General features: G+C 37.6%; 1 protein-coding gene across 1 annotated transcript in view; it reads left to right on the top strand.

Moving 5' to 3' along the window:
• The window catches only part of EMB1441 (zinc knuckle (CCHC-type) family protein), a 231,980-nt gene that overhangs the window by 189,559 nt on the left and 17,382 nt on the right, over positions 1–25,039 (top strand). Inside the window, exon 13 of the mRNA XM_089825338.1 lies at positions 13,937–14,323. Within this exon, the coding sequence (XP_089681464.1) occupies positions 13,937–14,323 (387 nt within the window). The remainder of the gene's footprint in view (positions 1–13,936; positions 14,324–25,039) is intronic.

Raw genomic sequence — 25,039 nt, 5'->3', positions numbered from 1 at the left:
ATGCTTCTGGGAGCGGAATCGGGGCAATTTTGATCTAGGACCATCATCCCATAGCTTTTGAGAGCAGGAAACTTAGGGGTAGCAAGCTATTATATTCTACATATGAGAAGGAAATGCTGGCCATAATGCATGCTTTAGCCAAGTTTAGATAGTACTTGGTAGGAAGCAAGTTCACAGTAAAGACAGATCATAACAATCTGCGTTACTTTTTGGAATAGGAGGAGTTGAATGAAAGACAACAAAAATGGGTCAGCAAGGTTCAAACACATGGTTTTGACATTGAATATGTCAAGGGGAAAAATAACATAGTTGTTGATGCACTTTCTAAGAGACCCTCAGTGAAGGAGTGTTGTGCCATATCTGACATTTCAGCAGATTGGAGGTCTCAACTGTTAGTTGAATATTCCAAAAATACTCATGCTTGTTAGATTATGGATGGTCTACTTTAGGATGATCGGTACAAGGTAATGAATAATATTATATATTATAAGAATAGAATCTACCTAGTACCAAAATCTAAACTTAAAATGGATATTATGTACACTATACATGATGCACCTTCAGCGGGTCACCAACTTTTTTCAAAACCTGCGGGCAAATTAGAGAGATTCTCATGGAAGGGGCTAAAAGACGATGTATTGTAGCATGTTAGACAGTGCCAGACTTGTCAGCAGAACAAGTTAGAGTAGGGCTTTCCAATAGGTTTACTTCAGACTCTCCCTATTCTAGCTCAGAGGTGGGAGAGTATCTCCATGGATTTTATTACAGGGTTGCCGAGGGTCTAGGGCAAAGACTTGCATTTTTGTGGTGGTAGATAGATTGACTAAGTTCGCATACTTCTTTGCTATTTCTGTGGACTGGTTAGCCTCTTAGGTGGCTGAGTTGTTCTTTCAAGAGGTTTTTCGTCTTCATGGATTACCCATAACTATCATGAGTGATAGGGACAACAGGTTTCTCAGTACCTTTTGGTAGGAGGTTTTTAGATTGGCAGATGCAGTGTTGACACCTAGTACTAGCTATCACTCTGGGACGGATGGCAAACCGAAATAGTGAATAAATGGGTGGAAGGGTATTTGAGAAACTACATTGCAGGTCAACAAAGAGCATGGGTTAGATAGTTGTATTTGGGGGAGTATTGCTATAACTCCACATATCATATGTCCATTCGGATGACTTCTTTTTGTGCTCTTTATGACTTCGAACCTCTCTCTTTCATTGACTTGGCTTTACAGGACAGCAGGGCTCCCTTAGCCAAAGATTGGGTCCAGGATCAACAAGATATTCTCAGATCTTTTAGAGATAATATTCAGCAGGCGCAGAACCAACAGAAGTTACATGCTGATCGACATTGTACTGAGCGAAGCTTCGAGATAGGTGACATGGTTTATCTTCGTCTCCATCCATATAGGCAGAGCTCCTTGAAGAAAAGTGGGTCAAAAAAGCTTAAGCCCAGATTTTACAGACCTTATAGCATCACCAAGAGGGTCGATAAGGTTGCTTATGAGTTGGATTTATTTGGTGACAGTCGAATCCACAATGTGTTTCACGTCTCATGCCTCAAGAAGGCAATTGGTCAGTAGATTGTACCGTTAGAGGGCTTGCCTCCACTTGATGAGGAGGGTAGACTGGTATTGGAGCCGGTAGAGGTGATTGAGACTAGAGAAAAGAAGTTGCGAAATAGATCTATTAGAGAATATCTAGTCTAATGGAAGGGTTTACTGTATGAAGATGCCACTTGGGAAGGTGAGTCTATTTTACAGCATCCAGCATTGAGATTGTTTGAGGGCAAGCAATCTCGAGAAGGGAGGACTGTCATGTCCCCTCTTTTGCGCTAGTTCTTTTGGCGCCTGGTTAATCTATCTCCACATCTGAATAGATTAACGACATTTCCAGAAAGGATGCTTGCCAGTCATAAGGGAAGATTTTTCTTAAGTTCGTCATTTAATGTATTAAAGCACTTTAAAAAAGTTACTTTATGTTTTATTAAGCCATTCACTTTATAAAGTGACTTAAGTGACTAGAAGACGAAATTGGTGTTTTATCCCACATCTCTTATTCCAACACTCTTTCCTCACTTCGAGGTTATAAAAAGGAGGTTGTCTTGGGAAAAGCACAATGAATATATATATGCTATTTTATAAATCCTAATGGTTGCTTTGATGTGACTAGATTTTTCTTAAGGAAGAAAACCCTTAAGGAGAAAAGGTGAGTTTGGACGCAAAACTAGACTTACGTGACACTTTCAGAATTGAGGAATGGAATGATTCATCAATATCCAGAGATTGTAGTTCCAATACTGAACTCTGATTGAGGTTACTGAGATTCATCACCATACAGGTCGAAATCTGCATAAGCTAAGGCTGGATGGCTAAGAATGGTGACAGTTGCTCCACGACAGAGATGAACTCTTCAAATGTAAGTGCATTTTCCCTCTCGTCAGTTGTAATACAATACATGGTGCCAGAGGTAGTAGTTATTGAGCAGTGACCAAGGAAGTTGGAACTAGCTCGACCCTCTTCATAGTAGAAACCCACGTGACTACATCGACCAAGGGTATCAGGTCATGGTGTTTGGTTCTATTGATTTGTGGAATATATACTGGATTCTGGCCAAAGTCGGGCATTAGTGGCAGACATATTGGTTGGTACCTACATTTTTGGAAGAAGAATAGGTGTAGCAATACCTCATTCCAGTCGGATAGGACAGAGGAACTAATAGTCGTAGTTGCAGTGTTAGCGTCATTTCCCATACAAACTAGCATTGATTCACGGGTTGCACCAGAGTTGAAGACGTGATTCCCATCTTTTCCCAGGCCACAGAAATGATAGTTTGCAAGTCGACAGAAATGATGGTTTCCAATTTCCTTATCGGCTTCATTACCAATACATGGGTCTGTGAACTCCTTGCCTACTTTCACAATTTATGGTGTTGCATATTGTTTCATTTGCAATATAGACAGTATCTCGTTATTAATACCAGTCTGAATGGGTTGTTTCTTCACACTACTTAACGTCTGAGTCAGTTTTGATGAGACACATACATATTAAGATTTGACTGTATTTCGGTTTCCTTACTTTATATATAACTTGTTGCATGATTACCTTGCTATATTCCATTATTTTGAACGCTACAAACATTAAACTAAAGATAGGGGACAGGGATGACCTGTTTGGATTAAGGTTACTAAAAGTAAACAACTACAGTGGGTCATATTTACCATACTGGTAAAGAGATCAACACATACAGACAATGGAACAAAATAGCAGAATTATATTCGCATATGCCAGACATACATTATGCTTCATAATATCAGTAATAGTAGATGATGATTTACAATGATTCCAGACGGGATATAAATACTATCCGCCGAACCTTCCCGAAGGAGTCCGTCGGCCACAAACATTATGTCCGCTACAAACTATTTACCCGTCGGCTACAAAATACAAAACACTGACGACAATCATTCTGTCGGCTACAAAAACACCACCGAGACCATCCAGTCGGCTGACACCATCCCCCCAAAAAATAAAAGTCCTCTCCTGACGACACAACACTGCCTCCTTAATGAAGCTGACCTTGATAGCCACCTGTGCTACTTTCTCTGTTTTCAATTCCTCGGTATCCTGAGCCAAGTGTCGCTGCACTGCCTCCAACTGGATGATTAGCTCCTCTCGAGCTCTCTACGCATCCACCAAGACAAACCCATCTGCTTCTGTTTGTTTGTTGTTGTTTCGACTCTCTACAAGTTCCCCCTTCCTTCCGTGGCAGACAAATGAAGTGCCAGTAAATTATCTTCCGTGGAAAAACTGTCTGCACCCTCCCCTCCGTGGGAGAGAAAAGCTAGCTTATGAATTTTATTGCCATGAACAAGGAGTCGACTGCTGAACACTTCTGCTACCAAACCCTCTTCTTTCGTGCTTCTCGTCGCAACTTGCCGGCGGACGGGAAAATTACTACCATCATTCCAAAATGGGACTGTTCTAATGGCCTGCACCTTCTTTATTGAAATAAAATCAACACCATATGGTGATCAATCCTTATCAAAGTTCGACACAGGTGATTCAGTAAGGATCAATGAAAAAGTTCCAAACTGCGATGAAATCACCGGCAGACATTGTATTATACTAGGCTTTTGCTGTTACCGCAATGTGTCTTCAGAAACAAGCTTGATTTTTCAACTGCGACTCCCCATTCCGCTACCGTCGTTCTAGTTTGCGTCCTGCTCTGTCGGTGATTTACTTCCTGCTATGATCGAGCCGCGAAATTTGTAGAAGACTCCGCGGGAAGAATACACTCCGCCGGAAGGTTTAAAATGCGACAGTAGAAGTCCACGGGAGATAATAAAACTTTCCGCGGGAGACTTAATGAGCAGACGAAAAGAAATTCTGCGGGCAGAAGATGACGAGGGGAACGCCGCGAGAAGAGGGCCTGCGAAGCACATTCCGTGACACCAATAGGGCCGGCGAGGGTGACTGCGGGGTAATCTCCCACGGAGATGTGCCCTGCGGATAGACAGGGCCGGGGGAGGTGACTGTGGGGTAATCTCCCGTGGAGATGTGCCCGCAAGCTATCCCCCACGAAGAGTTGCCCGCGGCCCACTCAGCTTGCCTTTTTTTTTTTCCAAATATATTTATTTATTTATTTTTTCAAATTTTTGTTTTTTTTTTCATTTTTTTTTCTTATTTGGAAAAAAAAAATGAACAGTACCTCAATTTTGCCTCCAGGCATCGCCATTTTGCAACAACGACGACGAGGGAATCATCTGATCATTCTGCAATGGCGACGGCATCTTCCTGGCATGATAGGATCCGTTGACTGCGTAAGATACCTCTTGTCTGTCCAAAGTCCCCAACTTTATCACTCGATTGTTGCCGACCTCTCGAATCTGATATAGTCCAACCCATTTGGCCTTAAACTTTTCTGGTTTGATTTCATTTCGACTGTCGTACTTGAGTACCAACTGCTCCAGTTGAAACCTGTTGAGTTTGTCATGCCACGCCTTAAGCCTGTTCTATGTCACCTCCGTCGCCCACTGTGCCTGCGGTCGTCGCGCATATAGATTATTTTGTTTCTGTCGACACCCTTCAACTAATTTTATGGTGCGATGCATTCTTTTCTTCCTGTGCGGTCCGTTCACCGTGTACCGGACGGTGGGATTTTTCTTTTTTCTGAGTTTGTATTGTATGTCCTTCCCTTCTTCAGCTGTAACCTCCTTTGCATCATCTGCTTCTCTGTATTCCTTCGGACACTCATTTTCCTTTTTTTTCTCTTCATCAACCCTTACCATGTTACAACTCGAAAAGAGTTCGTTGTCTTCTATTTGCCAATAGTAAAGGCCATTCACCGAGTCTAGGTCGTCATCATTCGATCCTCCGTCAAGTCTCAATGCTCCTCCTTCGTCTGGTTCCATTCTCCTTTTTCCTTCGCCGTCACTTTCTAAATCTGATGATGGTCCCTCCTCACCGACCATTTGCGTGTGCAAGTCAATTGTGAATCTTTTGCCTCCATGCTCCATTGATAGAGTATTTCGTTTCCAATCATGTTTTGCTTTTGTTTGCACCAACCAAGTCCGTCCCAGAATAGCATCATATCCTTTTCTTTTTAATGGAATGACTACGAAATCCAATAAAAATGGTTGCATTCCAATAGTTACCGGTTGTGCTTTCAAGATTCCCAACGGTTTGATTCCATGTTGGTTTGCCGTGAGCAACTGAAATGCAGGTGGCCATAAGGTCGGCTTTCCCAACTTCTTCTAGGTATCCTCCAGTAACACATTCATGTCGGACCCTCCGTCGACAATTGTGTCTGTCAGAACCTTTCCCAAAATTCCCATCTCGACGACCACCGAATGCCTTCCCGTCGTGAGAGTCAGAAGCATTGGGTCTGTTGCCGTCGTTGCACTACTATCCTTTCTTGTGTCCTCCGTTGCTTTCGGAAATGGTGCATGATTTAGAATGGCCGTCCGTAACTGGGGCATTGTGAGGAGGTCACTTATCTTGACCGGTACCTCCGTTTGTAAGATCTGTCGTACAATGTTTTGTTCTGCGAAGTTCCTTGCCAAGGTGCCGGTGATGTCCTTCAACTGAGATGTCCCCATCGACGATGCCTTTGCAATTTTGGCTTGTGCTTCCCCCAATTTTCTCTTTTCCTCCGCTTGCCTTCGTGTAATTGCCAAAACCTCCTCTACATCCATGCCGACAGTGATCAAGTTTACTCCAGACTTTGGACACTTGGAATCTTCGTGATCGTCGGGTCCGCACCATCTACATAATAATTTTGGTGTGTTTGCCGCTATACAATCCCGCGCAAAATGACCCCACAAATTACATGCTCGGCATTGAACAATTGGTTGTTCGTTTGCATCATATTGAGTTCGACTTCAGCTCTCATTATTATTGTTATTATTTGTATTGTTGTTATTTTGCCCTTTGCTATTATTCCTGAATCCTCTGGATGTGGCACTTGCAATATTTGTATTTCCGCTACTACCCGACGGGGAAGCTTCCTATGTAAGAAACACCTGCGGAGATCCTCTTGTCTTCATGTTAAAGGGGCACTCTTTTGTGGAATTGCCTATGATCTAACAAATGTCACAAAATTGGTTCTTCGGACACGATCCTTTAGTATGACCATCGGTCTTACACTCCGTGCACCATAGCTCACTACCTTTTGGGTCCTTTTGCATATTTTTAAACTCCATCATGTGGATCATATCCTTCTGTAGGGCACGAACCTTCTTGCTGCTGCCTTCATCGTCGTTGCTATCATCTCCGGCAGGCTCGTCGTCATCAGAATCAGAGGAGCTAGTTTTCTTCTTCTTTGTCTTCTGCTCACTTTCAAGGTCCAGTGCTTTGTTATACGCGTCCGCATATGATGACGATGGCACAATTTTCATTTTCCTCCGCAACTTTGAGCGGAGGCCTTCCATGAACCATCTTTTCTGAAGTCCGTCCGCCAGCTTGCTTTCCATTTTGTTTATTAAGTCTTTTAATCTCCTGGTGTAGACGCGGACAGTCTCATTCCTCCTCTACTTGGTATTGAAAATCTCTGCTACGATTTCATTATCATCCCGCAACAGTTTAAATTCCGCCAGGAACTCCTTTTTAATGTTATCCCAGCTATTTAGCTTTTGTGGATCCGTATCCGTAAACCAATCAATTGCTACCCCTCTTAGGGTTATTGGAAATTGCCTCACCCATTCGTTGGCATCTGTAATTCCATTTGCCCGCCAGATCGTCTCACATGTCTTACAATGTCGGATGGGGTCAGTTGTACCATCACCATCTAACTTTGGTAGCTTTTCTTTGGGTCCTGCCATCACTCCTAGATTCTATGCACGAGCGTTGTTTGTTCTTGCAACACTGGCACTATTCACTCTCGCACCGGTGGTTTGCACTCCCACACCAGCAGTCTGCACTCCCACACCGACGGTTTGAATTCCCACATCGGAGGTCTGAACTCCCACACCGGAGGTCTGCACTCCCACACCAGCGGTCTGAACTCCCACACCGGAGGTCTGCACTCCCACATCGGCGGTCTGAACTCCCACACCAGAGGTCTGCACTCCCGCACCGACAGTTTGAACTCCCACACCAGAGGTCTGAACTCCCACACCGGAGGTCTCAACAGCTGCGAACCTTGGTGAAGAAGAAGGATCTTTTGAAGTTGTCTCCTGCGGAAGTGTATGCCGGATGAAGAGGTCACTCCACGCTCGTGCTCCCTTGGCACTTCGAGCCGTGTGAGTCGATGCTCTTCCGTCTGAATTCTCTTCCCTCAGCGAACACAAATTCAAGAACGCCTCCTGTGCTTCTTCTACCAACTCCACCCGTTGTCGAGTCTCCTCTAGCAATTCCTCTGCGCTTCGGTTTTCGTTGGCAATCTTCTGGAATCTCCTCCGGTGCTCTGCCTACTGTGCTAGAATTAAATTAGCTTGAGCTGTGCGAATCTCATCTTTATCCTTCACCGTGTTGTTATTTTTATTCAACAGATTTGGCATTTAATTTCCATCCGCCTGCCTGCGTACCAGGTCCATCGGGGCAACGGCGCCAAATGTTTACCGTACTGGTAAAGAGATCAACACATACAGACAATGGAATAGAATAGCAGAATTATATTCGCATATGCCAGACATACGTTATGCTTCATAATATCGGTAATAGTAGATGATGATTTACAATGATCCCAGACGGGATATAAATACTATCCACCGAACCTTCCCGAAGGAGTTCGTCGGCCAGAAACATTATGTCCGCTACAAACTATTTACCCGTCGGCTACAAAATACAAAACACCGACGACAATCATTCCGTCGGCTACAGAAACACTGCCGGACCGTCCAGTCGGCTGACAGGTCATTTAATCTACAGCAGTTTAATGCATGCCAACTGTTTGGTAAAATACCTTGGAAAGAAATCACATTTATTTTAATATCCAAGAAGGAATATTATGTTTACCACATGGGGTAAATAGATTAATGCACACAAACAATAGACAAAAACAAAAACAACAGTACTCCTTTTATTATTTGCATATGCCAAGAGATTACATAAAGCTTCTGATGCTTACAATGATTTCCCGGAGGGTGTATATATACTTCCCGAAGGAGTCCGTCGACTACATACAACATGTCGACTACATAATAAGAACATTCCTGAATGGGCATTTACTGACGACATACACCTTGTCGGCTACACAATGCAAAATCTACTGACGACATATTACAGCAATGTTCAAGTATCTACTCTTTTGCATCTTTATATCTTGTATTGCACTACATCTTTTCATAACAAGCATTTTAAGTACCATATGTATAGTATATACAACTCTTCTCCCCCGCCACCGCCCCCCGCTGTCACCCAGCCGTCCCCAAATTAAGGCCCCTTTGTTCCCCCATCGCAGAAATTTGCCCACCCGTTCTGCCGTCCCCTTGTCCCCCAGGATGGTGTAACTATGCTTCCATCCACAGTAGCAAACTCCATAATCACCTTTAACAGACAAATCTAAAAATTTACTGATCATTGGTGGAAGCAAGTTTACCCAGCTGTGCAATACAGTCATAGGAAGATCTGGATTTCATCCTGGAAGTGTATTTTGCAGCCTAGGCATGAGGAAAAACCTGTAGCAGTATATTTTTCTTCCAGGCTTCAGACTATATCTGTGAATTTGTTAATTGTATTGCAGATCTGAAGCAATTAGGATGACATGAGACTATTTCTGCAATTCTCTGCTAGCGGTACAGTCGCAGTAAGAAGCTGACATGATCAACCAGACATAGCTTCAAGTTTTTCATCTCGGATTTCAGAATGCATAATCAGAGAGAAATATTCAGACTGTAATAGATCGATGAGCTTTAGTGCATTTTCAATTAAAATTGGGAGATTTTGAAGAATTCAGGTCCCATATTTCAGCCATACATCACTGGGAAGATTGGAACTTCTATACAGGGGTCCGAATTGAGAGAAATTCAGCCCAAAATTGTCATTACAGGAAAGATCAGAATTCTACAGAACAGTACAGTGATAGTATTAGTTCTTTTTAGCCTCCAAAGCGTTGTTCATTGCACCCAGAGGGCTGATGTCAGCCATAAACAACTACAGCAGTTCAATTTACTGGTATATTGGAATAGTATTAATTTCAGGCCCTCAGTTCTTCTCAAGAAGTTCCTGGTATGATTGTCACCATTCATTCATTTTGGCTTGAAAATAAATAAAGAAATTGTTAAGTAGGAGATAATTTCCACAGCAAGTCAAATTGTGATATTGCTATCAGAAATTGTTTCAATCATTGGTTGTAACAATTGTTTTTAGAATAGATTGATATTTCTACACATTCTATCTTATTCGAAAAATAACAAAAATTTAGAAAACCACAAAGCAAACAAAATATCAGCATTTTGCACAAAACCCAAAACTCCATTATCACGGTGGTCAAAGATTTATTGGAAACTAAATCCGAATTTTTCTTCAAATACCTAGCCAGTATATTTCAATGTGAACCTGCAGTTACTAATAGCAGGCAAGAAAATAATTATTGTGACAAAAAACTAGCTACAAAGAAGTTAGGATCTACATGTCCATAATCTTATTGGCATTTTAATTTTTGCTATATTGTGGAAGGAAATGAATGTCAACATAATGGCATTCAAATATTATATTGTTTTGGAACGATTTAGCAAATATCCCACAAAGGAAACTAGGAAATTATAATATTTGTAATCTTTGCATGCAATGGAAAGATTGTAGTGCTTGTGTTTGTCTTGTTCATGTAGCTTATGAGTGGCATAAGATTTGCAGAGAATGACTATGATATTGGGGAGAAATGATATAATTTTAGCTTTCAAGACCTTTAAACTCTAGTTAAATTTAGTGTTAGCTATTTTTTTCTGACATTGCACATAATTCAACCATGTTTGTTGTATATGGCCAGCATTTTGCAGGTCCAGCGGTTGTCCTAAGCACCTGATGCCTCATTTTATTAGTTTCTTTTGCTTTTCCTTCAGTTTTTTTGGAAATCTTTCTTCTTCTAAAAGCATCACAGATGTCCCTATTGCTTTCTTCAGGGCTTGTTCTTCAGTGTGATGAAAATATTCTAGTTATTAAGAATATGTTTTGGAACAAGGATTAGGATCATCATGTCAATATAATATTGCTAACCATACATATTTAATGAACCTGTAAGTTGATATATAATGTACTTAAAGATGACATTTATTATTTCTTTTAGAAGGCCACTATTTTTGTACAGAGAGGAGTTGGATTGATAGGATACTGATATCTGTTTGTACAATCAAAAGGGAAGAACCTGTTTCAGATTATTTAACAGTTCAGTTATTTACTGAACATCTTTAGGGTCATGTTCCAAGCACTTCAGGTGCTTGAAATTCTGGAGTACTATCCAAAAATAGATAATGTATCTTTTTCTTTATAGCATCTCTTAAAGAGATCATTACGTAGGTGGGAGATCCATGCCACTATGCATAATTATGGTTTTGGATAATTTATGGTGTTATTATTTTATTTGTTGTATTAAGATGCAAATATCAAGTTCTATAAAATCTATCATTTAAAGAATAAAAAATAATAGCTGGAACCATATTTTGTCTCATAAATGTGTTGAGCACAGTGTAGATTTTATGGTGTGCATTTATCCTCTTTTGCTTTCACAGTTCCTTTTGAGAATGTCCTTGTTGATTAAAGAGTTTATATGATTCAATCTATACAAATTTATCATACAGCATATAGAGCACAAGGAGTCCATTCAAAGAAAATTGAGCTTAAGAGAAACTGGCAACCTTTCATAGAGGATGGTCAGTTAATAAGTCCTCCCATGAGTGCTTAATTTTTGTAAAAATTGTTTCTGAGGGTAACATGCAATAAATTATCTCTATGCTGGTGAATTACTCATTCGTGGGCTAATGTTTACCATGCAATTGTTTTTTCTGGAATGAATTCTACTGGAGATCTTTCAAAACTGATGAATGCTCTTCAAAAAATCAAAAAGTTATGTCTGTGAGATTGAAAGATATTATGTCATGCTTTTACTGCAGTGAAGAGGAATTTACAGTTTCTACACTATTCTAGAGGCAAATAGTGCAGTTTATTGGAATTTAGGGGCTACTGTTATAATTAGTTAAGAAGTATTAATCTCTGAAAAAACTACCTTCCTATATATATGGCTGTTAACCTTGTGGACAATCCCTATTGTTTTTTAATGTGTCTCAAAGTCCTATGAAAAGTGCATCAAAATTGACATTTTTGTGACAGAGAAAGTAAAATGTTTAAATCAATTCAAATTTGGGCATAGCTCACAAACTCAAATTTGGAGGATACCTTTGCTAGCCCAAATTTTTTGATTACGTGAAAAATTGGCAATTAAAAAAAACTAAAATTTCTTAATAGATCACAATCTTTTTACAAAATTCAATCACAAATTGTAGTGGAGTTAAAAAACCACAAGGAACTATTTTTTATTAATTGATTCTTAAATACATATCGATTACAAGATCGCATCAATGTGCGCAGCTCAATAGTGGAGCTGGATATGATAGTTAGTAGCTAATTGATAACAGTTATGAATTTATGTTGATTGTCTTTTGAAACCATTTTCATAACTAGGTAAGTGAAAATTGCTAGTTTTAACAATTTCCTCTTTCCTAACCTATTGAAAAATTGGAAATAAGGTTTATGGTCCTCCAACTTGATTGTGGCTCCCTTCTTGGCTTGGAAGATTGTGCTTCTGGCTTTATGGTGCTGCTAGATGAAAATTAAAAATTGATGGATAATTGAATTAATGATTTTGATAGAAACATGGTAATATTGTTGCGAGTGGAGCCTGATATTTCAAGGTTTTGTTTCAGCTGTATCTGGATCCGAGGTCTTGATCGGGGTTGGTCGGGGGCTTGCCCCATCTATTTATTGCCTTGTAAAATAGAATAATGCAAGTCTTGTGTGAGAGCTTTGTGTCAAATTTTAATCAAATAGAATTGATTTGTTTCAATCATATAACATGTTAAAAATTAGATTTTGCAAATTTAAATTCTTAGGAAAAAGGGAAATGTAAAAGGGAATTCAGCTGTTCTAGATCTGAAAATTTGGAAATTTCTTATTCAAACTGCCTACACGATCTTCCCAGTATGCTTAAAATGATCGTGCTTGCTGCTGTTTGTTCAATGGAGGGGTAAATGCAGGGTTTTAAATGCGAAAAGCCATCTGAAAAACATGTTTAACTTGCATTGGCATGTTTTTCCCTGCGTGGGCGAGTTAGGTTGGACTTGCAAAAAATCAAACAGATTTTCATCAGAAACATGTCCTTGGAGGCTCATGAGTTAAACCTGCGACTACTAGCACAGTTTAAAAACCTTTGAGTAAGCAGCAACTTTGCAAGTACTTGTAGGGATTGTGAACTATAGTATCATTGGGTATTGCATCTTGGCGAAACTGGTCATCCCATTTGTATCAGGATTGAGGAACATGGTGCTGTCATAATAACTGATGATATTGGTTAATCAATGTTATCCTATATTCCTTTTGAAGATGGGAAAGTGTTGATACTTGATAGTGGAGGTAATTGTTTTTAAAGATCTTCGAGGGAGGCTGTTGAATTAGTAACCACTTTATTACGATAAATAAAGATGGGGGTGGGATTAAACCTCCTATGATTAACTTAGTTAAAAGGCCCATAGTTATGTAAATCATTTTACTGATAAAAGTTTAAAATTCTTTCATTTAACATCTCCATTGAATGTAACATATCCTGGTTGTCGTGGTTAAGTTGTAGGGCCACTTGGTTCTCTTGTTGGTGGCCTAGAATTAAGTCTCCCCAAGTACATATTAGCTTTTCCAGGCATGGGCGAGTGGTATCGCTACTTCTGTCCTCATGTGCTGTATTACTGCAGTTGATGAAAGTAAACTGGAGTAGTGCAATGAAGTGGGAAGGAGGATTTAGCCTACTTCACTGCACCACTTCAATTTTCATATAGGAGATGGAGGTGAAAGTAGGTCTACAGGGTGAGTTGTTGTGTGTATATCTCCATGGGTTAAAATATAAATCTTGTAGCACCTCCATTGTGAGAGCATTAGACAGAGCTGGATCTTGGCATATGGCATGAGGGCCTCTGCTGCCAATCCTTCCTAAATAATTTACAAAATTGAATGCAACATTTATTTTGTCTTTCCCTTACTATAGGTGTTCTTGTTTGCAACACATAAACTATATATAGAGGTTATAATCTGTAAGCTTCACTTAACTTTTTACATTGTGATGTTGAATCATGAAATGGGATCTAAGCTGTCAATGTAAAATCTTGTACTCAACATTTTTCAAAATCTTTTGCTCAATTTCATGGACTATGAAACCAAATGTTTTTTATTGGACTTTATACTGCTTAATTATATCTCACTTTGTTACATGTTGCATTCTTTTTGTTTGCGGTTGATAGGTGATCCTGATTTTGCAAAGATTTGCTATAAATGCAAGAGGCCAGGTCACGTTGCCCGAGATTGCCCAGGATTTTCTGAGGAAGCTAATGAACTTGTCATGAGCTCAAGCCAGTACAATAGTACTATAATGTCCAAGGTTGATCCAGAAGCAAATACAGGAAGAAAGGCATTAACTGAGACAGAGAGAGAAATCTTTGAAGAGGATGATATTCATGAGTTAGCTGAAGATGAAAAAGAAAAGTTGACTGAGCTGGATACATTAACTGGAAATCCTCTACCAAATGACATTTTGCTTTATGCCGTGCCTGTTTGTGCTCCGTACAATGTCTTACAATCATACAAGTACCATGTTAAGTTAACTCCAGGAACCGCAAAAAAGGGGAAAGGTAGTATTTTTCTTTTCAATTTTTCCCTTCTGTGTAATTGCTTACGCCTTAGTCTAGTAGAAATACCTGTTAAGAAGGTGAATTTGGTATGTTATCTGAAAGAAAATTCAAGTAACCTCCAGAATGGCTTTTTATCCTGTTTGATATAGTTTATATTAGAATATGTGATGGTAGTGGATTAATATTCCTAAAATTGTGTTTCAGCCCTTGTAGGCTACCTCTGATTAGAAATTTTAATATGATCATTGCTGTGCTTTCCTCGTCTCAAAAACTTATGATAGTTTATTTTTGCAATGGATTTGGCAAATCTTAATTCAGTGGAAATTGGCATAATCAGATGTCAAATGCTGCAAAATCATAAATCAACTGAAAGTTGATACACATTAATTTACAAGACACAAAATGAAGATTGAAAACCATATTTACATTTTAAAACAGTTGGAGCTTCTGAAAAATATGCATGATAGAGTCCGTATGATTTATTATACATTCAATTCTAATTTTCAGACACTATATGGCAGATTACATTGAACTGAATGATCATTGGTTTTACTCTATCTTGGATTTCTCGTTAAAGAGTTTTGTGCAAAACTGTAGAGAATTATTGTGTTCCACAGGGATGTGTCGAAATCCCAATGTTTTTAGTTCAGGGAAGTCCCTGGGGCAAAAGAGATTGAAAGAGGATGTTTCCCTTCATACACCAGACTGTAGTTGGTTATCTCCCTAATAAACTATATGGGGAGCATGTTTGTAAATGATATCTCACCTCTTGCTTAGAGAATAATCTATGGATATTAATTATATATTTAGTAGATGACTGCATAGAAATATGAAAACTAATGCTTAAGTCTATGGCAGTCACATAAATAATTAGGTCTGTAAAATAAGGACGGATTGATCATCATGTTTTGAGGGATATTGACTCAATCTTTTGGCTTAAAAATAAATCTGTCATATATAGATAACTTGTGCATTGTTAGTGAAACAAGTTGTTTCATCTTTCAAATTGACCATGTTTAGAATTGAGGATTGATCATCATGTTTTGAGGGATGTCAATCTTCTGGCTAAAAGTTATATCTGTCATATATAGATAACTTATGTATTGTTAGTGGAACAAGTTGTTTCATCTTTCAAATTGACCATGTTGTACTGTTGAGTATTAGTGTTTCAAATAAAATATCTACAATACTACGTAAAATGCATGATGATCAACCTAGTTGGTATTTATTTAAAACCTAAATCTAGTTTTTGGTAGATTACTATATGAACTTTTTAAAATGCAAGCACTTTAAAAAAGGAATATGTCATGGATTTAATTATTCATGCTTTAGGAATAAAAGTATTAGATTATTGTGTTACTATGTTGGTGATTCTAGTCATAGGACATCTATCATAGATTATCTCGTCAAAGTAAATGGTGTGAGTGCTATCCCATGGATGGACTAAAACTAACTACCCTTTATGCACGCTTAATGTCATATCCTCCTCATTAGGCCAGACATTAATCTTTTTTTTGTTTTGTTTTAAACTTCACATGCTTGATGAGTTTAATTGATTAAATATCCATTGTGTAGTGTTAATATGACGATATATTTGCCAGATTCATGAATTGATATCTATTATATAATACTAATATTAATTTTTTTTTGCAACAGTAAAAAGATATTGACATTATTTTATATATTGGGTCTAAGTTACCGATTCGGATGCGGATACGGGATGTGGGGATTTTTTTTTTAAGGATGCGGATGCGAGAGAAAACGTATATATATTATAATATTAACATATGCAAAGAAATGCAAGAAATACACAAAAACAAATCATTTGATAAATTATAATATGACTATGAATCTATGATACTTAACAGTTAACTGGAACCCTAAACAAAATTCAAGATATTTCAAAATTCATATGATATTCATATATCAATATCAATATGTGCTTGTCCAACATTAGTGTTTAGTCTCGACTCTTAAACAATAAGTTCAAATAGGTCATGTTCAAGATTCCAACAAAATAAAATTTAAAAACATGGTAAATGATTGAAGTCTGAAGATTCAATCAATCAAAGTCTGACTTTGAATCATAGGGATTCACAAGAAAATCCACATTCTCATTGTCATCTCCAACTGCTGAAAGATCATTTGAACCAAGCATGGTTCCACTTATGCTAGATGCACCACGTGCCACACTAACATAGCCCGGGCTTGTGTAGTCAGCTGGTGATTCTTTGATTGCTGCCACTGTTTCCTTCCAATATGGTGATCTCACCAAGTTGAAAGAAAGCCCATTCGCATAAAGGCAACGTGCAATAGCTTCTTCAGCGCGGTTTCTTGCCCCCATTTTAAATGCAGTGTCCAATGGGCCTCTTTTATAAGAAAGTAAATAAATTTTAATTAGTTCCTAACAACTATGAACATCAATGATCATGCATACAAGTGGAAAGAAGTGAGAAAAACTACTAAAACAAATACCCAAAGTTGCTTCTACATATCTTTCAAAAAAAAAAATTGAAATTAAAAAAAAAAAAAATCTTCAAGAACTTGAAAAAAATCATCAAAAACTCAAAAAAAATCATCTAAATACTCAAGAAAAGAATTGATCACTTACCTTGAATGGTTTAAACTTCTTTGAGAAAGCTATCTCTCCCTCTTCGATCGATCCTCTTCGAAAATGCTGAACTTAGCTTCACAATGATGGAGTGGCTGTAAGTGCAAACAAAATTCTAAAATGACTCTTGTGAATGCTTCTATGTTGTTTTCTAGGGTCATTTTAGGGTTTTATTGTGAAAAACACTTTAAAAAATGCTTTTAGTCACATGTTGTTATGAAAGTTTAAGTTAAAATATACTATATTTTATTGTTTTCCTGCCTAACTCCCGCGGATGCGTCCAGATGCTCCCGGATTCCCTGTGGGTGCTGCCCGGAAGCCACCCGCAGGCATCCGGAGGCTTCCCGCATCCGTGCATCGGATGCGGAAGCCAGGCCCTACTGGCACGAATCGGTATCTAAGTTATGGGTTATTAATTAATATCTATTTTATTTGATATAGTTCCTAGAAAAACTAATTCTAGCAATCAGTATTCTACCTTAAAAAGAAATTGATGCCAAATCATCTTTCTCCCAAATCAAAAGACCATATGCTGAATAATATGAATATCAAACCATGTGGAGGGATGTGGCGCAATTAGCAGTTATTGGATTATTTAAGAAAAGACACACGTGGAGGAGACACAACCCCTCACATATATCCCCTGAAGATATTTATAAGGGAGAAAATGCATGCGAATAAAATACTATCGATAGGCCATAGAAGAAAACCACCACCAGTCAGTGAATCTAACTATATTTGGTATACATCAATAGCAGCAATAACCAGGAGGCTCAGCTAGTCAGCATAGAACTTGGAGGAAACTGTATACACAAGCACTGGAAGGACATACTGGAAATTCCAAGGGAACTTAGGAAATTGGCAATCACAGTCAGATTCCTGAAGTAGTTTCCTATATGGTCTAATATACACATATTTCTTAAGATCATACAGTGTGTCTGTATTAATATTAACATAAACATTGGATAATATCTAATTTCACTTTATATATGTGAATATAAATGTGAAATATATAAGCACAGCATTACATGGCTTAAGTTTCTAACACATAATTTTGTATGCAATATAAGAAGGATTAGGCTCTGTACATTCTATTGCCATATATGTTTCACTCTAATAAATAATCATATGAGATGAGTAACTTGGGTAGAACACTATATGTATCCTTACTATATTACAGCATTTCCCCACAAGAGATAAGCCCCATGGAATGGGCTGTGCTACATCATATGAAGGTGAGGGACAAGCCTGCAGTGGAATGCGCCATGCTAGGTCATACAAATGAAGGAGTCCTGCGGTGGAATGGTCATGAGCTACATCATACAAAGGAAAGGAAATAGGGCCTGTGGTGGAATGGGCATGGGCTACATCAGACAAAGGCACTAATTGTGCGAGAGAGTCCATATGGGTAGGTAGAAATAGGAAATAAAGAGGGGAGTAGTGTAAGGCCACCTTGCTGTATTTTCCCCACCCATTCATATGGAAGATCTAATTTGACCTCTAGTCATATAGGATGTGTTGGGTAAATAAGTAAACCTCTTTTCCGAATATGTGTTGTTTGTTATCCCTAGGATTAGACTACACATCCATTTAATTATTGATTTACAAAGGTTACAATGGATTATGTCATGCTAGTTATATGTATCTATATATATGTATGTGCACTTGTCCTCATGTTGTTTGCAAGATTCGCACCAAAAACAAAATGGAAGAAGTATTCCACTTGGAAAGACATTCCTCCTAATCCCAAATATTTCAATTGTGCTCATAGGGCACAAACTAGGGCAGGTTCTAGAAGGGAATATTATGCTTAGTCAAAGAGATGAATAAGGATGTAGCTTCTAAAGTATCAATGTGACTAAAAAAATGGTGGATGCGTCTTCTTATCTTGTTACTAGTTTAAGTATCACATCATAATATCATATTTAGAGCTATTTTTTCCTATTACCAATGACTCCTATTTTTAAGAAAGAGGAGAGAAAAACACATTGAAATTTGTTGGCATTTTATTCAAGGGAAAGTATTCCATTATAAAATTTCTCTCCTATTCTGCTCCATATATTATCATGAGAAAGATATACTACAATCAAGAAGAAATAGGCTGGAGTCTTTACAATCACATATCAAACCTTTGGGCATCGAACTCCACAAATTCAAATCAATGCTTAGCCTTAGGTGATCCCATTGATAGGGAGTGCCCATGCCAAGGACACCACCTTAGCAGGCGAGTCTTTGGATGTACGACCTATTCGTGTAAATTTTCTGCAAAATTCTGTTATGAATCAGACTTAGATTGTACCTTCTTTATGCTTGCTGTAGATAATCTTCAATATACAATCTTGATTGAATGGAGAGATATAATTCTGGAAATGCTTTCCAATTCTGCAATTCGTCTTAGGGCAGTACTGATTAAGGAGCAGACTTGTTTCTTGTGTGTCCTTAAACTTCAACCACACACTTACTAAATATAGAGATCAAGGGGCATGTCCTTACAAAGGAAATGTCCCTTCCAAAGTCCTTTGACTCATCTCTTAAAGTCGGCGACTTTCCATGCAATAATTAGTTTAGTCCTGAACTAACCAAGGTGACTAGTTAGACCTTAAACTAGTACTTCAAGATAGGTGCCGATATCCATAAGAGGATAAGACAATAGCTTCAGATCAATATAATGCAAGATCAGATTAGAACGATCTGTAATCGGATCAACATGATTGAAAGTTACGGAATTAACACTCTTCTTAACTTGATAATCATACTGAGAGATATCATATCTAGCAACATCAATTAAGATGAACAAGCAAGGATTGATACTCTATATCTATTTGAATCTTCTTAGCATGTGGTATCATTGAACACATGATACAATGTCATATTAGTAAACCTGTGATATGACATATCACTGATACTAGTGATAACAGTATTGCAAAGAACACAATATACATGATAAATCCGAAGAATAATTAAATTCTTCATTTATCCAAGTTGTGACTCATAGGTACCGGTATTCCTATATCACAACATGATCCTGAGTAAGATCTACCAAAACATAGGATAACCTCTGGAGAATAATAAAATTCTTCCTTTATCCAAATCGTCACTTATAGACATAGCAATGTCTACATCACAATGTGATTTTGAGCCCATCTAGATCTTACAATAGAACTCTACTGTTTAGCACATTATCTAAGAGATCGTCATCTCTCATATTATTCGTATAAGTGTTCATTATCTCACAGATCATCACCTCTAAAATAATGAATACAAATGGTGGAGCCCATAACAGTCAGTAGCCTGACAATAAAATTATTTTATTAATAATTTAAAGAATGCAAATGAATTACAATTCAACCATACCAAGTCTTTTTCTGAAGTGATCTATCTTCACTCGAGAGAGAAGTTTAAGTGGGTGGGAACTATAGGGGATCTCTGCTTGCGTAGCAACTTTCCTCATATATTAAGGCAACGACATTGGGTAGACAGCAAAGGAATAGGTTGGGACAGATACTCTAACATCTAAGGCAGAGCCTATTGCTTCGTTAGGCGGATGCTGTGAAAGGAAAGAAAGGTGAGAATATTTGCTGTCTGATCTGCAGTGCAAATGTATTCTAATTATACAGTATTCCTATATACCATATCTCTTACATAATGGTAAAGAATTTTGATATGCTTGGACCTGTCATGGAAAACTGGATTCATAGAAAACTTGATGGAACGCTGATTATCACAATGAATAATCGTAGGAATCATGGCTTGACCAAATAATCCGACAAGTAACTTTCTAAGCCAAACTACTTCCCGAGAGGCCATCGCTGCTGCAATGTATTCGACTTCTGTGGAACTTTGTGCTACCGACGACTGTTTTCTGCATATCCATGATATCATTGCTAATCCTAAACTGAAACAACATTGTGAAGTACTTTTTCTATCCTTAACACTTCCACCCCAATCTGAGTCTGTGAATCCATGTAAATCCAAGTCAACTTTCTCATATTTGAGCCCAAGGTTAAGAATGCCTTGTAAGTATCTCATAATGTGTTTGATTGCAACTAGGTGAATCTTCTTTGGCTCACACATAAATTGACTTAAGGCGTTAACAACATAGCAAATATCAGGTCTTGTATCTACGAAGTACATAAGGGACCCAATCATTCGTCGGTAGAGTAGAATCTATGGAAGGTGATTTTGCTGCTACTTCTTTAAGTTTATGTAGATTAGTCTCCATTGGAGAAGACAGAGACTTGCAGTTCCACATTCCAAATCTCTTCAAGATATCTAATGCATACTTCCCTTGATTAAGTATAATGTTGTTAGAATTTTGCCATCCTTCCAGTCCTAGGAAGTAATGAAGGAGTCCAAAATCTTTCATCTCGAATTCTCTGATGAGATCTTTCTTGCATTGATCTATGAGATGATCATCACCTGTTATTAGTAAATCATCAACATACATTATCAAAATTACCATATCATCTTTATCCCTTTTATAATATAGATTTGGATTGGCTTCATTTTTGGAGAATCCTAAGCCGGTGAGATACTTATCAATTCTTTCATACCAAGCCCTTGGCATTTGTTGAAGCCCATAGAGAGCTTTCTTGATCCTGCAAACAAAAACTTTAAGATCACGAGTTTTAAATCCTTCAGGTTGCTCCAAATATACCTCTTTTGTAATCCTTCCATTTAGGAATGTTGTTTTTACATCCATTTGATCTACTTTCCATCCCTTCAATGCTGCAATAGCTAGGACTGCTCTCACAGTGGTGTATCTGGCAACATGAGCAAAGGTTTTGTCAAAATCAATCCCTTCTTTCGGAGAGAATCCCCTGGCTACAAATCTGGCTTTATATTTTTCAATGCTACCATCAGCAGCATGCTTTATTTTAAATATCCACTTGGAAGAAACAACAGATTTTCCTTCAGGTCTAGGAACAATTTCCCAAACATCATTCTTCATAATGGATTGGTATTCTTCTGTCATAGCACCCTTCCAAGCTGTATGTTTAATAGCATCTCAAACATTGGTTGGTTCTGATTTAGACAAATCATTCATGTTTGTTGTATAACTAGAAAATCTTTTGGGTCTTTTGCTTTCTTTGATTGTTTTGAATGGTGCAGCGAAGTCTCGTGCTTCCTCTACTATCTTAATGGCCCAAAGTGGTCTTTTCCTAGAATTTTGAGTTTCTTCAAGATTAAGATTTATAACTTCATCTTCAATTTCTTCAATGTTCTCCCTTTGAGACCCAAATTCAGTGTTTCTTTCAGAATTAGGTAAGGGAGAGGGATCTTCAGAACTTAGGGCTCTTTTGAATCCTAAATCTTCTTCAAAAATTACATCCCTACCAACTTCAATATTTTAGGTATGAAAATCCTATATGCTTTAGATGTTTCACTATACCCTACAAAAATACCTTTCCTCTCGGAGGGTTCTAACTTAGTTCTTTTTTCTTTTGGAATATGTATATATACTGGGCACCCAAAAATTCTAAGATGATTTATATTGTGTTTAACCTTAGTAAAGGCTTCTTTAGGAGTTTTATCTCTAAGGTAGGAGTGAGGACTTTTGTTTTGAATATAGACAACAGTTCAAGAGGCTCCTGCCCAAAGATAGTATTCTAGATTTTGATCAAATATCATAGCTCTTGCAGCTTCTATAATTGTTCTATTCTTCCTTTCTACTACCCTGTTTTGTTGCAGGTTATAAGGAATGGTATACTCCCTTTTAATTCTTGTTTTTTTGCACAACTTTTTAAACGAATTTGAGGTATATTCCCTTCCATTATCAGACCTAAGAGTTTTAATTTTATGTCCTAATAAGTTTTTAGTGAAGGTTTTAAATTCTTTAATTCTCTTCAGGATTTCTTCTGATTGTTTGCATTTTAAGAAGTAAATCCAAGTTTTCCTAGAGAAGTCATCTATAAAAAGTATATAGTACCAAAATCCTCCAAGAGAAGGAACATGCATAGGTCCACATAAATCTGAGTAGATTAATTCCAAAATACTGTTAGTTTTTCTAGAAATGGACTTTTGGTGTACTTATCCAAAGTGCATCCTTTGCATATGCTTGAGTGATCTTTATTCAGTTTAGGTAAATTAGTAACCATCTTCTCCATAGTTGATAAGGTTTTGAAATTTAGATGTCTTAATCTTCTGTGCCATATTTCGTTTATATCAACAGCTTCATGAATTAAGGCTTGAATAGGTCGACTAGTTTCTAAATTTTATTCATACAAATACCCTTTTCTTTGACCAATCAATTTTGCTTTTCTTAAATAAGGAGTTCTTATCCCAGGTTATGACTTATTGTCCATGAATGCAACATTATGTCCATCATCTTCAAGTGTTGTAACTGAGATTAGATTCCTTTTTATTTCTGGTACATAGAGTACTCCTTTGAGAAGAAGAGAATTACCTGACTTTAGTTTCAAGGTGCAATTTCCAATTCCTTTGATGAAATGTGTTGAATTATCATCGATGGTGACTTCTCCATTAACCTTTTCTAATATAGTGTCTACTCTAGTGCTTCTTTGTATCCTCTAATATGTTGAGATGATCCAATATCAATTACCCATGCCTTAATTGAGACTTCATTTGGTAGTGCCGAATACAATACATGATTCTTAGGATCATAGATATGTTTTTCCCTAGTAATATTTGTACTGGTCACTTGCTATTTAGAATTCTCAGGGCAATTAGATCTGTAGCGTTCAAACTTTTCGCATTTGAAGTATTTTATTTTGGATAGATCTTTCTTAGGTTTGTCATTCTTTTGATTACCCTTTTTCTTCTTGAAGTGCTTCTTCTTGCCTTTATAGGAATTTGTATTAAGAACATGAAGTTCTTCTTCTTCAGTTTTCAATTTTTCCCCTCTCTTAAGTTTTCTAGATTCTTCCTGGAGACAATCTCCTTTAAGCCTATTGAAGTCAGAAAGATTATCTCTGGCACTTACTCCTTGTGCGAATGTTTATCATGAATTTGGTAATCCATCTACAACCATCACTGTTAGTTTCGTGTCATTAATGATGGTTCCTATACTTGCAAGTTCATCTCTTAGACTGGCAACCCTTAGGAAGTAAGAATTCATTGATTCTCGCTTCTTTATTTGTATATGATTTAGTTGCCTTTTTAGTGTGAGAACTTTAGTTGCATTGTTAACCTTATATGCATTTAGTAATGCATTCATCATATCAAATGTTGTTTGATGTTTCATTAGCATGGGTACTATATCATTTTAATCTCCATTTAATATGATCTGTATGGCTTTCCTATTTCCTTTACTCTAGATAGTTTTATGAGGTCCAATATTAGGTTGTCTGGATGCTGAATCAACAAATTGTTTTACATCATTTTCTTCAAGAATCATCATGATTCTGAATTTCCAAGCATCAAAGTGTTCTTTCCCATCAAACCTATCCTCGGGTTTGATTGTATATGCCATTGAAGATAGGAGAATGATGCTAGATATATATCAAGTCTGATTATTTAATTTGCAGAGCCTAGGTTCGACTACCGGAGCTTTGATACCATGTAAATTTTCTACAAAATTCTGTTATTAATCAGACTTAGATTGTACCTTCTTTATGCTTGTAGATAATCTTCAATATATAGTCTTTGATTGAATGGAGAGATATAATTCTGGAAATGCATTTCACTTCTGCAGTTCGTCTTAGGGCAGTATTGATTAAGGAGTAGACCTATTGATTCTTGTGTGTCCTTAAACTTCAACCACACCCTTATTAAATATAGAGATCAAGGGGCATGTCCTTACAAAGGACATGTCCCTTCCTTCCAAAGTCTTCTTTCACTCATCTCTTAAAGTCGACGACTTTCCATGCAATAATTAGTTTAGTCCTAAACTAACCAAGGCGATTAGTTAGACATTAAAGTAGTACTTCAAAATAGGCGCCGATATCCATAAGAGGATAAGACAATGACTTCAGATCAATATAATGCAAGATCAGATCAGAACGATCTATAATCAGATCAGCATGGTTGAAAGTTACGGAATTAGCAATTAGGCCTAAGTTCTGTAGGCATAGTTCTTTGGACATATGGTAAATTCTCCCTTTGTAAATCTTCTACTTGTAAAAGCATTGTGTTATGTAGGACTT

Source organism: Cupressus sempervirens, chromosome 4 (genome assembly GCF_028749045.1).
Source record: "Cupressus sempervirens isolate cs-2001-9-10 chromosome 4, ASM2874904v1, whole genome shotgun sequence".
NCBI classification, from domain to species: domain Eukaryota; kingdom Viridiplantae; phylum Streptophyta; class Pinopsida; order Cupressales; family Cupressaceae; genus Cupressus; species Cupressus sempervirens.
The sequence above is the reverse complement of the archived record's forward strand: the minus strand, read 5'-3'. Positions and strand labels throughout refer to the sequence as shown.